This window comes from Dermochelys coriacea, chromosome 23 (genome assembly GCF_009764565.3).
Source record: "Dermochelys coriacea isolate rDerCor1 chromosome 23, rDerCor1.pri.v4, whole genome shotgun sequence".
Lineage (NCBI taxonomy): Eukaryota > Metazoa > Chordata > Testudines > Dermochelyidae > Dermochelys > Dermochelys coriacea.
Window position 1 is genome coordinate 11,694,777 of NC_050090.1, and position 23,154 is coordinate 11,717,930.

General features: G+C 51.4%; 2 protein-coding genes across 4 annotated transcripts in view; both read right to left on the minus strand.

The window, feature by feature from the left end:
- Positions 1-23,154, minus strand: part of LOC119846933 — a 323,834-nt gene that overhangs the window by 24,260 nt on the left and 276,420 nt on the right. The window lies entirely within an intron of this gene.
- Positions 1-23,154, minus strand: part of TRIM28 (tripartite motif containing 28) — a 54,693-nt gene that overhangs the window by 3,084 nt on the left and 28,455 nt on the right. The window contains exons 2-15 of one of the 3 annotated variants that reach the window (XM_038381112.2): positions 20,002-20,114; positions 17,288-17,420; positions 16,351-16,486; positions 14,856-14,972; positions 14,134-14,248; positions 13,460-13,606; positions 11,391-11,505; positions 10,366-10,493; positions 9,819-9,965; positions 1,785-1,821; positions 1,250-1,283; positions 839-1,052; positions 357-658; positions 48-168 (exon numbers count right to left, since the gene is read on the minus strand). In XM_038381112.2, coding sequence (XP_038237040.1) covers positions 48-168; positions 357-658; positions 839-1,052; positions 1,250-1,283; positions 1,785-1,821; positions 9,819-9,965; positions 10,366-10,493; positions 11,391-11,505; positions 13,460-13,606; positions 14,134-14,248; positions 14,856-14,972; positions 16,351-16,486; positions 17,288-17,420; positions 20,002-20,114 — 1,859 coding nt within the window. Of the gene's footprint in view, positions 1-47; positions 169-356; positions 659-838; positions 1,053-1,249; positions 1,287-1,784; positions 1,822-9,818; positions 9,966-10,101; positions 10,494-11,390; positions 11,506-13,459; positions 13,607-14,133; positions 14,249-14,855; positions 14,973-16,350; positions 16,487-17,287; positions 17,421-20,001; positions 20,115-23,154 lie in introns of all 3 variants that reach the window. The other 2 variants (XM_038381111.2, XM_043501165.1) reach the window with 2 other exon arrangements.

The following is a 23,154-nucleotide window of genomic DNA, read 5'->3' on the forward strand; positions in this document are numbered from 1 at the left end:
TCTCCAAACAAATCCCTGTCATTTGGACCCCATCCCGACACACGAACCCTCTGCTCCAAGGGGGAGAGTTTATTGGGGCCCTCGTCATCTTCTGAGGTGGAGAAGTTGGTGCCGTCCTCCTCACCAGGCGCCGGCAGTTCCTGGCACAGCAGGCACTTCCACTCCTGACTGGGGAGCAAATGAGAGGAGTGAGCATTGCCCCCCACACTCCCAGCCAGACAGCAGGGGACTCCAGTTGCAAGAGTACATCAATAGTAGAGCTGGGGATAGAACCCCAGAGTCCTGGCTCCCAGACCCTCCCTTCCCCAACCACTAGACCTCACTCCCCTTCCAGGGTTAGGGAAGTGGATAGGTACCTGGGGATCTCCTGAAGCACCGGGAGGTGGCAGTCCAAATGGTAGCACTGCTCACACTGGTTACACATCACAACGGAGCCCGCCTTCCGGCACACTCTGCAGTGGGCAGCATTGGCCGACTCCAGGGCCCCCTCCTGGCTCTGGCCTGGCGTCACATCCAGACTGGAGCCGATGCTGCCACTGGGGGAGATGAGGCGGGATACGGAGCCCTCTGCGGCCAGGACATCCTGGGGCAGGACAATGGGCTTGGTGTCTCTGGGCTCCTCTGCTGGACAGTCTATTGCTGCCTCCATCTGCTCCTCCTGGGGGGACAGCACGAGTTTAGTGTTGGCTCCCAGCAGTCCAGCAACACACTACCAGTGGGACAGGGACACCCCCAGGGCTGGTGTCCACATGGCCAGGAGCCCAGCACTACCCACCAGGACATAGCCCCACCCTGGCCCCCTAGAGAAGCCGACCGAGTACCCCAAAGCGGCACCTACCTTGACTATGGCTCCGGGCAGGGTGGTGCTGGGGGCCTGGGCGGCAGCCTGCTGGGCCCCACGCTCAATGACGATCAGGTTGTAGTCCTCGTTACTGTTGCCGGGGAAGACCTTGAAGACAGGCGGCTGGCTGTCGGCAGTCAGGTCCAGGTCCAGCCGCTCCAGGCTCACCCGCGGCACCTTGCGCATGACATTGCCGTCCGAAGGCCTGGGCCTGCAATGCAGCACAGTGGGCTCAAGGCATGACCACTGCCCCACACCTGGGTGAAGATGGTCACAGCAACAGGGGATCCACAGGAGGAAGGGGGACAGACAGCATGCAGGAGGTGACAAATACAGCCCCACTCCCCCCACCATGACAAGGACCCCACTCCTTCCCCAGATACCAGGGCAAGGACTCTGCTGACTTACCTCTTCATTCCCGATACGTGGGCCTCAGTGCTGTCTGTTGAGGAGAGAAGCCAGACACGAGTCAGACAGCCTCTCTCCCCCCAGCCTGGTGCCCCCCCTATCTCCCTCAGGGGATGGATGCCCAGCTCCAGCCATGCTGCCAAGGGAAATCCCAAAGGAGCCAGAAGAGGCAGCCTGTTTCTACCCCTGGCATGGGTGGGAAGGCAGCCTTCCAGCAGCATGCCACCTGCCGGAGTCTGCAGAGAATAATGGCTGGTGGGTCTCTCCAATTAATCTCAGTGAGGCATCAATGCTCAGCCCTGACGAGTCACTTTAACCGCATCCCTGTGGAGGGTGTGGGCCACTGGAAGGGCAACAGGACTTGCAGCTGCCCGTGGGGGAGCTACTCCCACATGGTGCCATGCCACACGCTCTGTTGAGCCCCCAGCACCTCGCTCTGGGGCCAGCCAGGATATCCAAGGGCAGGATGATACCCTGCTCCCTCCCCTCCCTCCCCCCCAAGCACTCCCCGGCCCTAGGCTTCCCAGAGCCTTACCCAGGTCTCCAATGCCTTCCTCCTGGGTGTCCATGGGCTGCAAAGGAATGAAAGGGGGAACAGGTCAAGGGGAACTCAACCAGACCCCCCCACCCTGGGAGACCCCAATCCCCCCCATTCCCAGCTGCCGGCCAGCCTCTTCCCAAGAGCCTCTTAATGCCAACTGACAAAGGGGTGCAGTGATTCTGGTGCATGCATCTGAGGTCTCAAATGAAAACTGGTGTCAGCACTGGTGCTCAATATCTCAGTGAACAAATGCACAAGTACTATGAATGCCTGCTGAAAATATATTCCTGAAGTCTGCACTGAGATATCAGTCCGCAGCAAAAAGTGACAAAGAGGCTGTCTCAATCAAGTAGTTGTCTGTTTAAACGTAAATTAAGTATTGCGTATCTCACAATAGTCTGGACTGGATGCAAGTGAAGGCTTGTGAGAATTTCAAAGAGAAACTAAACCGGAAGGAAGCAGCTGCCAGGGTTTCCCGTCTGCAGGCGTACATCAAAAGTTTGTGATCTCTGGGAGGCAGAGAAGACACTTCCCGAAGAGGCGGGTAGCTACATCAGCAGAAGCCCTCCCATAGTACCCCATCTACACTGAGGGGTTAGGTTGGTATAACTACATCACTCAGGTGTGTGTATTTTTCACACCCGAGTGACGTAGTTAGACGGATACAGATCTGTAGTGTAGACCCGGCCTACATGCCATGATGGTAAGCGAAGGGCTGGCCCTGAGAGCTGCATCCTACAAGCTGGTGGATGGTACTAGCAGGCCTGGTGATTTGATGAGTGTTCAGTGGATAAAGGACTGAACATGCCCAGTGTCTGGGGGTTGGTGTGAGCCCATCGCTATCTGGACAGCAGTAGGTTGCCAAACGCTAGCGGTTTCAGGGGGGCGTGTTCTATAGCAAGCACAGACAAACCTCTCACTCTTGACAAGTAGTGCCGAGGGGCCACATAACCCTTGGTACCAGCATATACCTATCCTCAGCACCCCACAGGGAGTAGACAAGTTACAGGAATCTCCTGCGTCTGCTATCTATACTCTAGCTTGCCAGAGTCATGTCAGGTTAATACTGGGAGCCTGTCTCCCACTGCTCAGCTTGTCGTATGCAGTGCTACTATAGCAGTGTTGGTGTCCCAGGATATCAGAAACTCAAGCTGGGTGAGGTCATATCTTGGATTGGACAAACTTCTGTTAGACAGACAAGCTTACAAGAAGCTTTGTTTATTGGACGAAAGATTAACTCTATCATCTTGTCTCACCTTAAATGAGACGATAGGTATGTGCACAAGTGAAGAGTTGTCTGTAGACTCAAATTACTCCCTGTGGGAAATTCTGCACATCTGAGGACGCACAGAATTAATGTGTCACATAATTTTGCATTTTCCCACCTAAAATTTTTTGCCTAAGTGCTGCAGTTCCACCTTTTGCCCACCAGAGGCCGATGTGGCGCCAGAACAGCCAGTGCATTCATGCCAGTTGTTCTAGCACTACAGTGGCCTCTGGTGAGCAAAAGGCAGAACTGCAGCCCTTAGGCAAAAATTTTTATGCAGGAAAATACAAAATTCTATGCCCAGTGCCGCAGAATTCCCCAGGAGTAAAAGTTCATCACAGCACCCTGCCCACAGAGCCAGTTTAGAACAGAATGGGGAACACAGGGCTGCTTGGGGTGTCACAGACTGGGGTTCAGAATGGCTAGTGGAGGGGGGAAGACAGACTGGAGCATGGTCTCAGGAGCTAGTGGGGTGACAGCATTGAGCCTGGGGATGAGGGCTGCAGACACCCAGTGGGAGAGGCTTGGGTCAACAGAGACTGCCTGGGGGAGGTCTCCCAACACCCTAAGAATCCCCCTTCTCCCAAGAAAAACCTCTCACCCACACCCAACACCTTCTAGGTTCACTCCTAGGCTGCTTCCCTCTCTCAGCGCTCCTGTTACCCCTGCCCACGCCCCCACCCCTTACACTGCTTCTGACAGGTGCAGGAAGAAGTTATTCACTTTGTGCAGTAATTGAGGTTCGAGATGGCTGTCCCTGTGGGTGCTCCACTTTAGGTGATTGTGTGCCCCTGGACTTCTAGTCAGACATTTGTAGCAGCAGTGTCCTGGTAGGCGGTGTACACGCAGCCACCATCTCACGCCACTCAGAGCAGCTATCCAGCACGCACAGCCACCCACCCCCCAGTTACTTCTCTGCCAGAGAGGATTGAAGAGAAACTCCAAAGCACAGGGGAGGAGGGGGGTAGTGGAGCACCCACAGGAACCACCATCTCGAAGAACTGCACAAGGTGAGTAACCTTTTCTTCGAGGAGCGTCCCTATGAGACTTCCACTTTAGGTGACCGTAGAGCAGTGCCCCTCTTTGGAGGGGACTGGGCTTCGGAGTTACTGAATGCTGAAGCGAGCATCAGCAGCTGAATGTTGCTCTAAAGTGCAACATTTGGTAAATGTTTGGGACTGATGCCCAGGTAGCTGCTCTACAAATGTTAATGATAGCTTTTCTCAAAGACATACCTATTGATGTGGATATAGTTCTGGCAGAGAGGGTGCACGAAGTCTGGAAGGAGGTTCCAGATCGTGTTTTTGATAGGATAATCTGATCAGTCAGAGATCCATTTCAAGAGTAGGTATCAGAATAGTAGCCGTGTTAGTCTGTATTCGCAAAAAGAAAAGGAGTACTTGTGGCACCTTAGAGACTAACAAATTTATTAGAGCATAAGCTTTCGTGAGCTACAGCTCACTTCATCGGATGCATTTCAAGAGTAGCTGTCTGGAAATGGTTTGGTCTTGGGAACGTTCTGTTGTGGATATAAATTGGGATGATTTTCTGAATGCCTGTTCTTCCTATATAAAACGCAAGCGCTCTACGAACATCCAGCATGTGAAGGAACACTTCCCTGCCGTCGGCATGTGGCTTTGGGAAGAATACAGATAAGCAGATGGGTTGGTTGAGATGAAAGGCGGCAGCAACCATGGATATAAGTTATAGCTGTGGACCTAAGATTACCTTGTCTGTGAGGAATATGGTAAGGGTGGGTTTACCATTAGGGCACCCAGCTCTCCCACCCTCCTTGCCAATGTGATTGCCACTAGTAAGACGACCTTCATGGATAAGTGTAACAGTGAACAGTTAGCTAGTGGCTCGAAGGGTTTGTCCATGAGAGTACGGAAAACACAGCTGAGGTCCCACATGGAGGGGTGGGGGGAAATCTTAGTGTGGGATAAGTATTCTGTATGCCTTTGAGAAAGCGTTCAGAGGGTGGGCAAAGACAGTGAGTTCATCTATCTTAAGAGTGGTAAGTGGAAATGGCAAATAAGTGCACTCTGAGGCCTTGTCTACACTTACCAGAGGATTGATGCTGCGGCGATTGATGCATTGGTGGTCGATTTAGCGGGTCTACTGAAGACCCACTAAAATCGACTGGCAATCGCTCTCCTGTATTCCACCGGATCAAGAAGAGTAAGGGGAGTCGATGGGAGAGCATCTCCTGTCAGTGTTGCGTAGTGTGGACCCCTCAGTAAGTAGATCTAAGTTATGTCGATTTGAGTTATGCTAGTCACGTAATGCAAATTGTGTAGCTTAGACAGACTTTTCCTTTTAGTAGAGACAAGGCCTGAGTAAACTAATGGAAAGCATCAGCATGTATTCGATATTGTGGGTAGTAGTGCTGATTGTGGGGAAACTTGTTTTCCCATACCGTGCAGGGACATATGTTTCCACTTGTGCCCGTACGTTTTCCATATAGTGAGTCATCGGCTGTTCAGTAAGATATCCTGTACTTCCCTGGTTTGTCATCCATGGATTAGCCACGCCTTGAGATGGAGAATCTGAATATTGGGGTAGCAGAGGCATCCCATGTCCTGTGTCACCAGGTAAGGCACAAGGGGAAGGGTCCATGGCAGTCTTGTGGCCATCTGATCCAGGTATGGAAATCACGTTTGTCTGGGGCTATGTTGGTGCAGTTAGGATTACTCTGGATTTGTTCTTTATCTTGAGAAGTACGCAGCTCAATAGCAGAGTTGAGGGGGAAGGCATACACCAAGGGGGCTTCCCGTTTCATGACAAAGGCATCCCCCCAGAGAATTGTGTCCAAGTCCTGCCCGGGAGCAGTATTGTGGCCATTTGGCATTGTAATATGTTGCAAGGCAGTCTACTGAAGGAAAACCACATTGGAGGAACACAGTTTTCAGGATTTCTGGGGCCAGTTCCCATTTGTGTATTTGCGAGAAGTGTCTGCTAAGGTTGTCTGCTGTGACATTCTGGCTTCCCGGTAAGTAGGCTGCAATGAGATCTATGTTGCTGGAGATGCACCATTCCCAAAGGTGAAATGCTTCTGCACCGAGTGGGTAAGATTGGGCCCTGCCGTGGCGATTTATGTAGAACACAGTGGCCAAGTTATCCATGAAGATCTGGACAGTCTTGTTGCGCATCAGTGGCAGCAAACATTTCAAAACACCTTGAGTTCCAATGGATTTATGTGGAGGGTGGATTCCGCAAGGGATCACCGGCCCTGGATAGTATTCTTGGACAAGAGTGCTCCCCCCCATCCCACGAGGGAGGTGTCCGTGGCGATCATTACCAATGGGGTGTGTCATTAGAACAGAACATCGATACAAATGTTTGTTTTGTCCACCATGTGAATGAGTCTTACCTCGCTGGGCACCGTCAGTCTGCGTATAGAGTGCTTGTGGGGGAGTTTAGACAGTAAGAAGCCAGATTTGTAGACACCTCATACGAAGCTTGGCGTGCTTCACAACAAACATGGTGGCCTGGCACGTGCCCTAGGAGTTGTAGGCACATTCTGGAGGACATTTGTGGGATGCTTTTTACCGTTGTAATGAGTTCGTTAGGGCAACGAAGCATCGTTGAGGCAGTCGTGCTGATGCTGTGGTGCAGTCTAGGTGAGCACCTATAAAGTCCAACTGTTGGGTTGGAATTAGGATAGATTTCTGAATGTTTATTTGTAATCTTAAATTTACAAACAGGGTTATGATGTGAAGGACACTGACTGCAGCCTGATACGTGGAAGCTTTTAGGAGGCAGTCTCAGTAGGGAAATATCACAACCTGTTTGCAAAGACATGCAATGACAGTGAGGACCTTGGAGAATACCCGTGGGCCTGTGGATAATCTGAATGGGAGCACTCTGTACTGGTAGTGGAGGTTCCCAAGCATGAATTGGAGGAAACTGTGCGCTGGATGAATAGTGATGTGAAAATAGGCATCTTGTAGGTCAAGGGCTGACAACCAATCTCCTTTCTCCAATGCTGGAATTATGGTTGCTAGGGGAATCATCTTGAAGCACTGTGTTCTGACAAATTGTTTAGCTTGCACAAATCCAAGATGGGCCTCCATCCACTGGTTTTCTTCTGGGTGAGAAAGTATGACTATAACTTGCTACGCCGGTGCTTGGCAAGTACGGGTTCTACAGCACCTAGTTGCAGGAGGTGGTTTACTTCCTACTTTAACAGGTGCTCGTGAGATGAGTCACTGAAGGACGGGGAAAGGAGGTGGGTAGGCGGGATAGAATAGCCCTTGTGTATAATTTCCAGAATGCACTTCTCTGATGTAATGGTTGCCCAGAAGGGTACAAGGGTGTTGGGTGGTCCCCAAATGGGCAGGAGGTTATGAGGAACTTTGGCAGTGGAGTATGTGGGGCTCTCGTGCCGTCAACCAATACGTCAAGATGTTCGTCTGGATGTCGATGGCTGAGACGTCGCTGACTGCTCTGGGGCTTGTCAGCATCTCATCTGATGTTGTTTGTGGTGCTGGTCATAATGTCTCTGAGGTTGGGCATTCGGGGCAGTGCAGAAGCGTTGGGTATAAAATCTGTCCTGTTTCTTTTTGTTCACAGGGCCACATATTCCTAGGGTTTTCAATGTGGCACAGGAATCCTAGAGAGTAAGGCTGCAGCTGTGCCTTCTGTGAACAGTTTTTGACCTCTAAAAGGTTAAGTCCTCTACTGTCACCTGAACTTCCTTGGGGAAGCCTGAAAGGTGGAGCAAGGACGCCCTCTGCATGACTATGGAGGTGGTGATGGGGCAAGCCACCATGTCAGCGGAGTCCAGGGAAACCTGTAAGGCCATTCTGGCAATGAGGGAGCTTTCTGGTAGGTTAGATTTATACTGTTCTTTATCTGTTGGAAGATGTTCAATAGAAGTTGTCATTTGTGCAAAAATGTTGTGTGTACATGGCCAGCAATACAGAATGGTTTGCTCTGCGAAACTGGAGGGTCGCTGAGGAACAGGCCTTTTTGCCAAAGAGGTCTAGGCGCTTCCAGTCTTTATCATAAGGGGTCGTCCTAGCCAGATGTTGCTCTTCCCTTTGATTAAGTGCCTCCACCACCAACAAATTAGGGGTGGGGGAAGCAGGGGTGAACAAAAACTTGGCTCCCTTAGCTGGGACATAGTAGTACTTATCTGATTTTACAAGAAGGTGGAGCTGTAGCTAGTGTCTGCCAGACCATTTTTGTCAGGTCCATGATGGCAGCATTGATGGGTAGTGCAATCTTGGCAGTAGGAGAGGTATGGAGAATATCCATCAGCTTATGCTGTGCCTGCCAAGGAAATGTTGAGGGAGTCAGCCACTCATTTAAATAATTCCTGGAAGGATTTAACGTCATCGCCTGATGTGGGAGGAGGCGGCACTATTGTTGCATCAGGAGACAAAGAAGAGATGTGGGTGGGTAGGATGGCGCCACCCTGTGGTGGCTCTTCAGTTGCTTCTGCTTCCTCCTCAAGAGCTTCTGGGGGGTAACATCAGTACTGAAGAGAAAAGGAGTACTTGTAGCACCTTAGAGACTAACAAATTTATTTGAGCATAAGCTTTCATGAGCTACAGCTCACTTCATCGGATGCATCCGATGAAGTGAGCTGTAGCTCACGAAAGCTTATGCTCTAATAAATTTGTTAGTCTCTAAGGTGCCACAAGTACTCCTTTTCTTTTTGAAAAAATATGCAGAATTTTGCAGACTTTTCAAAGATTGTGTGCATAATCTTAAATTATTTGGTGCAGATTTTCCTCACAAGTAAAATTATGGTCTTAAGGTCTAAGTTAATAAGCTGAAAACGTTTCTCTCCATCTGCCTACACACAAGTGAACTGTTGCACACTTCACAATGAATGCTTATTTACCATCTGAGCAAAATATTAGAGTGACTGCAAACTTGGGGAGAGATTTTAGACAGGAAAATACAAGCAGCTGGGGTTACCCTGTTTGCAAGTGATGACAATGGATTTTTGTACCAAGAGACTCACTTTGCATTCTTCACCTAGGAAGTAAGCAAGCCCACTGCCAGCTTCTGGGAAAACAAAGATCACAGCACCAAGCTGTTAAATACTGGGAGAAGAACTTGCGTGAGAGACCCTCCTGTCTAATAAACTTCATCATGTTAGTTAAGTTTAGGCCCTAGAATGTGTTTTGTGACTTAACTTCACATGTAACCCTTCGTTTCCCACAGTTCTCTAGCATTTGAATCACTTGTGTTAAATGAACTGGTACTTGCTTTCTCTAAAGCACAAATTTTGTTGCTGTGTGTTAAGTGGAGCTGCCTTTGAAGGTGGAACCAGTAAGTTGTGGTCTACTATGCCTTTGGGAAGAGAGGATCCAGGAATTCTGTGAGTGTCCAATGGACATGGGGCAGAACACCAAAGAGGAACCCTCTGGGTATGTCTACACAGACAAGAAAAACCCACAGCTGGCCAGGGCCAGCAGACTTGGGCTCTCAGGACTGTTTCTTGCAATGTAGATGTGCAGGCTTGGACTGGAGCCTGAGCTTTGGGACCCTCCCAACCCACAAGGTCCTAGAACCTGGGCTCCAGTCCAAACCTGAAAGTCTACACAGCAATGAAACAGCCCTGCAGCCCAAGCTGGATGGCTGGCATGGGCCAGTTACAGTGTTTACCGTCTAGACACTCTCCAAGTACCTTGGGGGGTTGGAATGTGCTTAGCACAAGCCTGCAGAGTGACGAAGCCAGCGTAGGCACCAGGCCCTGGCACACCCCTTGCCGTGCCGGTCTGGCTTCTCCTGACCCTGCTCACCTGCACAGCGGAGGATGCTGGGGCGCTACCCTCACTGATGAAGCAGTCTGCCTGGCTGTTGGGAGAGACTATGGGCTGCAGCAGGGCTCCTGGGGCCAGCTGTCCCTTGCTGACGATGGTGGACTGCACCGAGACTTGTTGCACGCCCTACGGGGAGAGGGAGAAGTGCCTGTTACCCCCATGGGAAGGGCAGAGCCTGGTGCATGGGCCACCCCACTGCCGCTACCATCGGAGAGAGGCTCCCCCACCATCAGCCAGGTAGCCGCCGGAGCGTGGCACCCACCTGAGTCCCATTGACCTGAGGCAGGAGTACCAGCTGGCCCATGACTTGCTGCTGGCCGTTCATCTGTAGGAGACCGCGGGGTTGCACCAACTGGAGCTGCATGGGCTGTACGTAGGTGCTGCCGGCACCACTCTTAACCACGGGGTCCGTGAGGATCCGGGTGGGCTGCACTGGCGGCTGCAGAGGCGGAGGCTGGCTCTGGGAGACAGCAGCCTCGGGCCGGTTCGGGACCATGGAAGGGGCATTCGTAAGAGGAGCCAGTACCTGAGGAGTGCCGGAGACCGGTTTCACCCCTCCTCCTGCAGCCGCCGGGCCGGTGGCGTTAGCACGCTGGATCTGCGCGTTGGGGGCTGTGGCCTGCAGGGTGCCGCTCCGCTCCGAGACTATTGTTCCTGAAGAGAGGATGGGCATGTTAGGGTGCATTTAAACAGAAGTACCCGATAAGGGAACAGGGCACCCAGGCCTGAGTTAGGTTCACCTCGGGGTTTCCACAGCCCTTTGTGTACCCAGTCCCAGCTCCCAGCCACACACGTCTAAGCTACAACAAGCAGGGTGTGTCCCATGACAGCTCCTGGAAATACAGATGTTAAAAGGACCCACTGAGGCAGGCTGGCCATTTGGGATCTGCTCTCATGGCACAGTGGGGTGCCCCATGCACTAGCTTAATGCCCACATCCCACTACAGCACTCCCCACCCTTGGCTGGTCCTGCTGGGGGGAGCACAGACTTCAGGTAGATCCCAATGCTCAGAAAGCAGCTGCAGGACTGAGCTCTGCAGTCCAGCTACAAGGAGCCCGATTCCTCTCCACACAGGATCCACTCAGCTGTGCCCAACAAGGCAGGGGTCATTTGGTTGGCAAAGTGGGGGCAGTACCTGGGTGTTGGCTGAACCCAGATGTCAGACTACCCAGGTGCACTGACATGTCCCTGACATCTGCAGTCAGCCAGCCACTTCTGCACCATCCCTGGCTCTGACATTATGGGACAGGAAGGCTCATGTCACTAGGCTTGTGTCCTGCATACAGAGTGGTCCCCTACTGTCCTACCAAAAGCCACTCACTGGTGAAGACCCAGCCCCCCGAGAGGAGGGACAGCCAGGGCACTGGGCTCCCAGCACAGACAGCGCATGACTTATGCCCTGTGCAGCGCCCGGGGAGGGAGGGGGGGTGAGAGCGAGAAGGATGTTACAGAGGCCAACATGGTCTGGGATCTCTGCAATCCCCTTCCCTCCATGACACATGCCCGCATCTTCTCAAAGCCAGTGACTCTCCCAGACACCCCCAGCTCACCGAAGGTCTCCGCACTCTTGGTCCAGGCATTAAGATCCCACTGGAACTTCATGTCCCCCTGGGGTTCCACAGGGTCTACAATCATCTTGAGGGCACGATGCAGCTGGAAGTAGATCTTTGGGGGGGGAGAGGAACGACAGTCACACCCAGGGTAACAATGCTGCTGAAACCCAGGAACCTGGATCCACTCATCCTGTCCTCTCCTCCCATGTAACCATGGTGTGGCCAGGAAACCCAGACACCTCAAAGCAACTGGACTCTGGATCTCCATGCAGCGTCCAGGAGAACCCACCCTCGCAAGCTTTGCGTGCACACGCGGGGGGGCACGGCGGTAGGGGGGAGTGGCGGGTGGCGCAATGCTGGTCCCAGGCTCCCACTCATCGTCACAGGTTGGTGCACCAATGAGACAATGCTATGGAAACAGGGAAGCTCCAATGGTGTTGGTTTTGTGAATGTTGTGCGTATGTTTACAGACTGGCCAGCGATTGTGTTCTGGGTGAATGGGTCAGATAGGGATGTTTCCTCCTGTAGGAGTCAACAAGGGTAATTAATGCCACCCCTGCCAACACCACAAGTAACAGCTCTGCTTGGTCTGACCTGGCTCAGAACTGCATCAACTATCAGCTCTGTGCTGGGGAGGGGGCGGTTACTCACTTAATCCAAGACCTGACAGAAGACTGACAGGCTAGGGTGCATTTAAACAGAAGCACCCAAAACAGCCACCCCCGCAGCTGGGAGCTCCAGGGCCACTGCCCCAGCAGCTGAAGCAGAAAATGTCAGGTTTCTGTAAGTCCCAGTTTCCATGCCTTCCATGACTTCTGACACAATCTTAGCCTTAGGCATGAGCTTCAAAGGGCTCCTAAACAATGTAAATCCCCCTCCTGCAGTTATGCAAATACCCAGCCTTCTGAACAGAAGTGGGGCCAGACTAGGTCAGATCAATGGTCCATCTAGCCCAGTGTCCTGCCTTCTGCCAGTGATCAATGCCAGGTGCTTCAGAATGAACAGAACAGGCAATTAATGAGTGATCTACTATCATCCAGTCCCAGTTTCCAGCAATCAGAGGTTAGGAGCACCCAGTGCACGGGGTTACGTCCCTGACCATCTTGGCCAATAGTCATTGATGGACCTATTCTACATGAACTTAGAATCATAGGGCTGGAAGGAGCGAGAGAGGTCATCTAGTCCAGTCCCCTGCACTCATGGCAGGATTAAATATTATCTATCCTAGACTATCCCTGACATGGGTTTGTCTAACCTGCTCTTAAAAATCTCCAATGATGGAGATTCCACAACCTCCCTAGGCAATTTATTCCAGTGCTTAATCACCCTGACAACTTATCTAGCTATGCCCTGAGGAAAGTACAAGTCTACTGATTGTCTGCTCATGGAATCTCAGGGTCGAAGACCGTAGCTGTAGAAAGGACTGTGAGTTATTCATAGAGGTACCTGTTCTCAGCAGAAGCGGTTATGAACTTGTAACCCCAAAATACCCCTTTGTTGGGGTTTGAAGGACTAATCACCAGCAAGAACCCTTCCCAGATGATCTCTACTAAGCTTAATCAGCACACCTGCAGGTTTTTGTATCGCTTTCACATGTTTTCTACAATGCCTTCACCTTAGGAATAACTGTGCTTCCTCAGAGCTGACTGCTAACTAACCAGGGACAACCACACTGAGAATAAAAGTGCAGGTGTTGGCCTGTTTAGGGCATTTTACTTGCCGGGGGATTTACAGTGTAGGCTGGCTGTGCAGACTGGCAATATCCCAAGCAGGAGGAGAGACATGGGTCTTCGCCCAAAAGAGTAGACAGCTGTGGAGCCTGGAGCGAGTGTCCCTGCTGGACCATGGAGGAGGAATGCAGGTGCAGTGACCCTGAGCTGTGACGTGATGCCAGACACCTGCAAGAGCCTCACCCCTTTCAGAAAGCCAAGTGGAGAGAAGATCTCCACCAGAACCGAGCCTGGAGAGCACCCTGCAGCAAGTATATCTGAGCCAGAGATCAGGGTCTGTGTCCTGGCACTAGATGGGCCCCATTGTGCATGCCCCCCTCCCCCATAGTCACTCACCAGTTTCTTGGAAAGCAGCAGGGCAGTGTTGTTGTCACTCTCCAGGGCCCAGGAGGCGAAACGCAGGATGTGCTCCTGATGGCGCTGCAACTTTGTCATGGCCCAGTGCTGGCGCTCCAGCTTCTCCTGCTGCCCCTCGGTCACTTTCTGCAACACAGCCAGGTGCCAGCACCCCATCAGCAACAGCACAGAGACCTGCCTGCCCCCCCAGCAGATGCTGCCACGTGTCCCGGGCTGCAGTGCAGACTGTGTGGACAAGTGGGAACTGCCTAATATTTTAACGAATTATATGCACGGCTGTGAACTGAGTAGGGATTGGTGCCGATGCAGGACAGACTCCTGCTTGGAAACTTCTCAGCTGGATGTGCTGGGCACAGCTCATGGGGTGGAACGGAGGGCAAGAGTCAGACACCTTGGGGGCTGGCACAAGGGAAGGGTTCCTCCAAAGGACTGTTTAAGAGCGGAGAGGGAGCCACAATAGGGGAAGCCAAGGGGGACAGCTTCCTTACTCCCTAGGAGTAGGGAGAGAGCAGGTTTCAGTGCTAAGATCCACATGTGCTCAGAGGAACTCCTTGCACACCTGTGTTCAAGGCCCCTGCCAGGGCAGCAGGAGGATGAGTCAGGGGTTTGCTCCACAGGTGGGTTGGGAGGGCCCCCCCACAATATGCACTCACCTGTGCGTCATTGACCAGCACCTTGCCCCGCTTGTTGAGCTCCTTCATGATTTGCAGGATGGCCATCTTCACATCCACCTGCACCCGCTTCTGCACATCCGTCACCTGCCGGATCCTGCGTAGCCAGCCAGAGCCACATGCTGAGTATACCATACACTCACACCCACTGCCCTCCCCAGGGCTTTCTGCATCTCAGCCAGCCAAGGCGCGAGGCTGGGAGAGGTTCTGCAATAGCACAGCTCCCCGTCCCATCCCTTGGGCTGGTTAGACACAGATGTGATCCCGTGCAGCTGTTGTTAAGGCAGGAGTGCTTCTGACACAGGCCTAGGACCAAGCCCAAACATCTGCCAACCCCAACTGCTTCCTCCTCAGCAAACAGCAGCCCCGGAGGCCTCTGTCTTGACCGTGCCTGCCAGTTAGGACCCCCTCTTTGGCTCTTGGGGAATGCAGAAAGCCTAACAGGAGTCTGTTCGGCGACGCAGGCATGGACACTGGTGGCAAAGATACTCTGGTCTTAGGCACATGCATACCCACAGTGGAACACATAGGGACCAGCACTCAAAGAAAAGATCTCAATGTCATCCTGCTCCCCTGCCAAAAGGAAGGGCTTCCCTATGCATCTTGGGGGGGGGGGGGAGGGAAATCCCTCCTTGGGGCTCAGCAGCTTGGACAGGGACCCTCTTCTCCCCCCCATGGTTGGGATGCTCAGCAGGGCTACATACGAGGTGCGCACTTCCTTGGTGGATTTCTGCAGGTTGGCGTGCTTGTCCCCCAGACGCTTCACCAGCGCAGCCAGCATCTTACGCTGATTCCTGACAGCATCCTCCAAGAACTGGTATCTGTGGAGATGCAAGTGGAGAGCGACACTCAGAGCTGGCCAGGCAGAGAACAGGTGCAGGGGCTGTGACCCATGAACCCCTCAATGCCAGCTGGCCAAGGGGTTGCAGTGATCTCCTGGATCTGGTGTTCACATTTTGGCTCACCTAAGTACATCATGGGAAGTCTCAAACAAAAGCCAGGGCCACATTGATTATTAATGTTGTTGTGAAGTGTACACACACAAAAAAAATACGTTCTTATATTCTGTATCACAGCAGCGGCAGAGAAAACAGGTTTCCTGCCAGAAAAGGGACCTTAATTGGCTGCCTCTTGACCAGCAAGTAAATTAAGCACTGTAAGCTAAACACAGGCATGCTTACATAGAATCACAGAATATCAGGGTTGGAAGGGACCTCAGGGGGTCATCTAGTCCAACCCCCTGCTCAAAGCAGGGCCAATCCCCAACTAAATAGGCAGTCAGCAGGGAAGAATACAGAGCAAGGGAAGGAAACCTCATCTTGAGATACACATCAAAGGCTCGCTGGACTACATTTGGGGAACAGAAGACAACCCCGGTTGTGGGAAGACAAGATGGGGGAATTAAGCGGGCACTGTGTTCACTTTCATGAAAATGGAAGCCCAGCCCACCTCTGTTGGAACGGACATCTGGGGCAAGATGAACTTTTGAGAGGAAGTCAGCAGTCTCTAGAAAGCGTGTTCGTATTTTGCTGAGTGCGTAACCTTGTGTGTTCATTTCTTCACTATCTCCTGACTCGGATAATAAATTTGCTTTCACTAGAAACATCTCAGGGGTGTAGAACTACGTAAGGCACTGATCCTGAGTTGAATCACATGAGCTGGGGTACCCCTTATTGCACTAAGCGCAGGCACGTACAGCCCAGAGGAGATTGCTTGGGTGGCTGACAGGCTAGTGGTAACAGAGATGAGGTAGGAGTGTAAAATGACTCAGTTCTGGCTACTCTGAGAACCATCACAGGGGCCCAGGTGAGAACAGGTCAAGGAACACCAGGATCCAACCTACCCACAGCACAAAGTGCTGGTCTAGCTGCCTCAACCCCACCAGCAGCCAGGAAACATGGCAGAGGCCAGCAGTGCCTAGCAGAGAGGTCTGGCACAGCCGACCCAGCCATGCCATCCAGGAGAAAAGATGCACAGGCTAGAAGAGAGGTCTGCTACAGCCGTCTCATCTGGAAGAAAGCACGGCACAGACTGGCAGTGGGTGGCCACATCTCCAGCCCAGTGGAGGAGAGCGCACGAGCCTGGCCCAGGCCAGCCACACCATTAGGAACCCAGGCAGAAGTAGGGGCAGCACAACCCTGCTCCAGAACGGACAGGGAAGCTCAGAGCAGAGTACAGCCAGCAGGTGTGCATGCTTACTGGTGATCCTTGTGGGCATTGAGCTGGCAGTCCCGACAGGTCAGAGTGTCACAGGTATCACAGAACAGCACCAGGGGCTCATGCTTGTGCACGGAGCAGTAGACTGTGCGCTCACCCTCTTTTGACTTCGAAGGGCCTAGAACAGAATGTGAGCATTACCCTTCTCCTCCAGCCAGGGCCCCAGGGGCACCCCAACCACAGCAGCCAGCCACCAGCCTAGAGTGGCCTGCAGGTTGGGAGTTAGGGGCACTGGCAGAGCAGGACAGTGCGAGGGGGAGGAGAGAAGAGAGAGAGACAGGGCTGGGACTGAGGGATAATGGCAGAGCTGTGCATTGGGGTGGATCCAGGGGGGCTGTAGGTCTGGATTATGGAGCACTGGCAAAGCTGAAGGAGAAGCCTGCTCAGCTGTCATGTGCAACATGCCCGACTACAGCCTGCATGTCCAGATCCCCTCTTCAAGGCCTCCAGTGCTGGCCATGAGCAGCTGAGCCCATACTGCCAGAAAGTGGGCACTGCATGGAGCCTCAGATCGAAGTCCTCTCCCTCACCAGTTGGGACCTAGCTTTCTGCCTCTGGAGCCTTGTCTACATGAAGAAGTTGTATACTGCCCAAAGGGAAGAATTCAAACTGATTCAGTTAAGCAGTACAACCCCAGATGGATGCTCTCATTCCATTTGAAGAGTGGATGGTATCACTCAGAAGAGGCGAGTTGAACAGAACATAGATAGCACAAACAGGGGTTTGCACTGATTTAGCCAAATAAGTTTAAACCGGCTCTCTTGTGTAGATACGCAAGTGCAGTACTCTGGGTGGGCAAGGAGAAGTGGTTACACTCCATGACCTCAGCCCCCACCCTACCCCTCTTCAAGGGGCAAGTGATACCAGGCTAGCTCAGCATTCCCTTGCCAGGAGTGGGGCAGGGTGGTGGGGCACTGACCTGTGGATCTGACTGTGTGGTCCTTGGTGTACTTCACCCTCTGGTGGGCTTCCACACACGTCTCACACAGCGGCTCTGAGCACTCCACACAGTAGCTGGTAGCAGGGGCGTTGTCATCACAGCTGGTGCAGCACTGGGGGACAGGAGAAAGAGTGAGCACCAAGGAACACACCTGCCCCACAACAATCTCAGCCTAGTGCCTCAAATTACACCAAGACCTTGTAGAGACAAGCCTAGGCACAGGGCAAGGACAGACACCAGGGCTCGTTTCCAAGGGTGTCCAGCATCCCTGGCCCCCAGTGCATTTATGGGCACCCGTGGTATTGCACGGAGCAGATGACCCTTGGAGCACAACACTGAGGTCCTCCAACTCAGACTGAAAGGAAGGAGACGGGCTGCAGATTTGCAATAGTCTTAAGGCAGAGCATAAGTTATAGTACAGGCTAGCTCCAAACCTATTTAAACTACATCATTTATAGAGGTGCAGCTGCACCAATGCCACGATGCTTCTGGTGAAGACACTTTAAGCTCAGAGCACTCTCCCATCTGCAAGAGGCAGAGATCGCACAGTCTACACTGGCCCTTCAGTTGGTATAACTTGCATCACATGGGGATGTGGACATTTGTAGTGTAGACTGCTTAAGAGGGTGACACAAGGACTTCATTCAAGCAGGCAGGCCTTGTAATGAGAGAATTGAATGAGAGAATTGAGACCTAACTGCAGCCATTGTGTGTGTCCAGCCACCTTTATTTGAAAAGCAAATACACTACATAGATAGGACTTTGAGAGGCAAGGCCAAACGGCTGCATGTTTGCAGTGTTGCTCAGCAGAATGGGAGCATGGAACAGAGTTAATGGACTATGAGAATGGAAGGGGGTGAGTGAATAGCCAACCTCGGTTCTGAGTGCCCCTGACAAGTTGTATTATGACTAGCAATGCTTTGTTGATAAGGGATAATGAGCAATTTACTGAAGCTAGGAGAATTGGTGACCCACTAGGGGTTATTATGGTGACCCAATAGGAGTCACTGAGTTATGTGATTTGTTGTTAAGTTAACAGCTATAAAAGATTTAGTAAAAGAACACACTTTGGAGCGGTTTGAGGGAGCTTTTATTTGAGCGGCAACTAACATCTTCTCCCCAGCAGCTGGACTAGGGTTGCCAACCCTTCAGGATTGTCCTGGAGTCTCCAAGAATTAAAGATTAATCTTTAATTTAAAGATTATGTCAGGTGATGAAACCTCCAGGAATATGTCCAACCAAAACTAGCAACCCTAAGCTGGATGGAAGGAGGGCCCTCAGAACCCCGGCTACTGATCACTCAAAACCATCTCAGACTTTGGGTAAACTACTTGGGTGTGCTCTAAAACTATTGCTATGGCATGTGCTGGCCCGAGACTCAAAAAGGGAGCTTTGGATGAAAGCAGTCATTTGTCCCCCATCAATTTCATCCTGACAGTGCCTGGAGAAAACCAACTAAGTTACCACAGTTTTGAGTTCTGAAATCCCTGGGTAATGGCCTGACAACTGCTCCAGAAAACACCTAGGCTATTTACTTTCAAGTTCTGGTTTCCGCCACCTGAGGAGCTGGCCACGCTTAACGAACAGCCTTCGGTTGGATAAAAAGACAGGCCCTCAGATGAGAGAGGTCAGGGTAAGACAAGCCTCACCTGAGCTTTTATTTAAGACAGACATGTACCTAATGGCTAGTCTACACGGGCAGCACTTTAAGGTGCCTTGTGTGGTCACGGTGCAGCTCTCCCAGCGCTCTAAAAAAAACCACTTCAACAAGGGGCGTAGCACAGTGCTGGTGCCCTGTCTACACTGGCGCTTTACAGTGCTGGAACTTGCTGCGCTCAGGGGGGGGTTTTTTCACACCCCTGAACAAGGAAGTTTCAGCACTGTAAATTGCAGGTGTAGACAAGCCTTAAAACAGCCTCTCTTGTGCTTTGCTGTGTTCCCACTGCTGCACTTCGTTCTAAAGCGGCTCTTTTCTTTTAGTCACTATTCACCGCACAAAACAGAAGAACTGCAGGCAGTGGTCTGTTTGGACCTGCTGGGTAAGCACAGCTGGTACACAGGAGTGGGGAAGTCGGGGAGATGAGGCCTGAAGCTGGACGCCCGAGGGGGTGCTCTCAGAGAGGGGATCCAGGGGCAGCTAGACAGGTAACAGTGATTAGCATGACACATGCGTCATCTTAGAAAGAGCAAGTGTCAAAGAATCAAGGCCCAGGACCAAGTCCTGCTATGACACATCAAGAGTCTTGTCCCATCTCCTCCCTACCCCCGTCTGGTCTATTTATAGGACCAAGCTTGTGTCTTTACTGTGTCTGCACAGCACCCAGCACAGCAGAGCCTATAGGTGCTACCGTAACAAATCACCACCTCCAAAAGGGGCCTGACAAAGCACCCATGAGTGCACTGCCTGCCCTGGGCAAGGCATACACTGCGGGTCCCCGATGATACAGCCCCATCCGACCTCAGCAGCCAGGATCAGCGTGGAGCACGGTGTCAGGAAAGGAAGGGCCAGGTGCTCTGCACTGCTGCCTTTTACCAGGAGAATTGAGCTCATCTATGGCAGGAGGGACTGCAAGCCACCCCCATCAAAGCATGGCAAGCTGGGAATAACAGGGTGGGGAGCAGAACTGTATTCTGCTGAGGGGGTCAATCAGAGCCCTTCTGGGGAGGAAGGGATAGGAAGGTTACACCCCTACCTGGTTGGCATCCTTGCTGTCTGTGGCTGCATCCGCCCCGCTGTCTCTCAGGAAGTAGTTCTCCACGATGTCCTTGAGGTAACACTGGTGTTTGCACACAGGGCAGTCCACTACTGCAAGGGAAAAGGAGCAGAAGAGAGCATCATGCACACAGGATGCAGCAGCAGATATGTAACTAATCCTTGGGGGGGGCACCCTGGTGTAGTTAATCCTCTTCCTTGAGAAGCGGGGGGAGAGAAGCCCTCCTGTCAACATAGCTCTGTCTACACTGGGAGTTTGGTTGATATAACTGTCAGTCACCCTCGAAAATCCGCACCCCGAGTGACCTGGTTTTTTCAACACACATCTGTAGACCAGGGCTAAGATACTGAAACTTAGCACCATCTCTGAATGGCCACTGCAGGCATGGACATGGGACGCAAGGCCTGTCTGGTAGGGTCTCCGCATCATGCACTGAAAATCTTTTGTAGCTGCTCACGCTCCACGAGTGGAACAGTCAGTGGGCTCTCCCCTATCCAGTTAGGTCCCTCCAGTCTAAAAGTGCCACAACATTAGGGGGCCTCCATACTCGCCAAACACCAGCCACAGGGACCCTACACATCTTACAGCAAGAGTATGTGGAGATGGAGCCATTTCCCTCCCCCCCAAAACAGTCTGCTATGTCAGAAAGCACAGTCCATGCCCACAGCACCTGAGCAAAAGACAGCAGAGGAGCACAATGTGACAGGTAGAGAGGCAGGCCTTTCAAGTGCCCAGAACTCAGCAGAATTTCTCCCAGTGAGCAGGAAGACCCCACATGTGTGTCTGCCTCCCAGGGGAGCAGCCATTAAAATGGAGAGGTTATAGGGTTACTCATGAGGAACTGGAGAGCTGGTTCTGCCTGGAGTTTGGGCTCATGGAACATTGAGGTGCTTCTGTATTTAGGGCTCAGTTTATTAACTGAAGATCAATCAGCACAGCACAGAAAGCTAACTACATTACCAATCTGGGAAACAGTCTTGCAGCTGTTACATCCTCACTGTTGCTCATTTATATTCCCCTTGCTTACGGCACATTACATTCCATAACCCTTACACACCTTCTCTTATCTATTTCTGCAGAAAACATTCCAGATATTAGCAGACCAGAGACATCTATTTACAACACGTTTGGCAAACCTCACAAGAATATACATCTGATATATTCTGCCTGTACAAAACAGGTTACAGCAATTTAATTACTAGTAAGTTTCCACAATGTTTAGCATGAGTATAAAGCATCATCAGCAATTTAGATGCATGGAGGTAAGCCCATTTTTAAAACTGCAGAGAGGCACAAAAAACCCCAAGTGTACACTATGCCATTTGTTTCCACAGCACCCATCATCACAGCATGTAAGCACCTGTAGTGGCTCCGTCATGTGTCATGAACAGTGTTGACCTGCTTATTGGAATGTTTATGGTACAAAGATGTTTAATACAATGGGGGACGTCAGGAAAAACAAGCAGGAACAACTATACTCCCAGGATGACTTGCATTTATGCAAACAGATTTCCCACAATACAACAGATAAACTCTCAATCTCTACAGGTTTGCAGTTTAAGCAGGTGTTAATCCCTTTTAGCTAGGAGATCCTGCATCTTTCATGAGTGGGCTGAAAAACCAGCTCTCAGAACCTCCATCACACTCCAATGGGCCACCTAGCCAGACCCCTCTGCCTAACAAAGTATTTAAGAGCCATGCTCTTTGCATAGTTAAGTTTAGTCACAAGAGTCTAATCTCAGCCATTTCCATTGACTGCATCCACATAGCAAGCCAAATGGCCCAGGCAGGTTTCCATGGGAACAGGCAGACATAGCCTAAATGCTCCTTTGCCTGGATCTACTATGGGCCACTCCACAACCAACCCCAGCCTGCTACACAGCCAATCCCCCAAGCAGCAGTTCTGCTATTTTGCCTGGGAAAGGCTCCAAAGCTTCAAGAGTCTAGAGTCTACACATTTCAGCACAGTGCAGACTTAGCATGTGTTAAAAGGGACCAGGCCTCAACTTCTCAACATTGCACCTTGTCCTATAATGGAAGCTCCTCCACTGAGCAGCATAAAACTTTCCCCCTTAGGGGAGATGACAGGAAGGGAGTGCCAAGATTATGGAGAAAGTAGTGGCAAGTACTACACAACAGCAGTGGCATGTCCATTACAACTATTTTCCAGCCTGTGCATTATCCTGCTTGGCTCTGCTGCCTAGCCAGCCCGGTGTGGGTGGCTGAATTGGATGCAGAAGGAACAGCTCATCTGCCACAAATCAACTCAGTATGTGGCATGAATCCTATGCCTTGGGAAGTACCCATCCAGAACACTCAGTTCCTAGTTTATCTAGGAAAGTGCCCCGATGGGAAAGGACACGGGGAAGGAGAGCCACCAAATAAAGAGATGCCGAGAGGCAGAGTTCTTCAGCGCATTCATGTTGAAACTGTGAAGGCTACAGGTGCTGTGTAACCCAGTTACAGCAATTGGAGTATAGAATGTAAGGTATTCTGGCTAATCCTTCCCCTATTTTATCTAGCTACCACAGTAGAAGGATAATTTCAGCCTGAGTGGGATGGGCAACTTCCAGACATTATCATAGCATCTAAGCAAAACAAACAATCCATGAGCTGTGGATGTGGCAGCCATGGAGACACAATTCCAGAGAAATTCAGGTGGGAAGAAGGCCTTGAATTTAGTCTCTAGATTCTGAAGGGAATGATTTCTGCTGAAAACAGCAGTAGTAATGCCAACTAGGAACAATACAAACCCTTCAGAGAGGCCAAAACACCTGAAGTGGTCATCACTTTGTCCCACGATAATCATACCAAGCCAGAAACAGACTGAATGCAGCAATTTGTATGGGGTCCTTTGTAAGCACTGCAACCCAAAAAGCTTCCTTTTCCTTACAAAGTTACATTCAAAAGGATGGGCAGGTGTTAAAGCTGAAACATCTCCCCCACCATGGACTTTAAGTTCCCATTTCAAGACACTTTGAACTAAGTATTACGCTAGAGCAGAAAGTCTATACACAAGACTTCTAACAAAGTAATCTGACGATAAGTTTGTCAGCATCCCATTTCCAAGTCTGGGAGCTAGCTGCCAGTGGTAACATGCCCAACTCACACTCTGAAACACAGCATTCAACT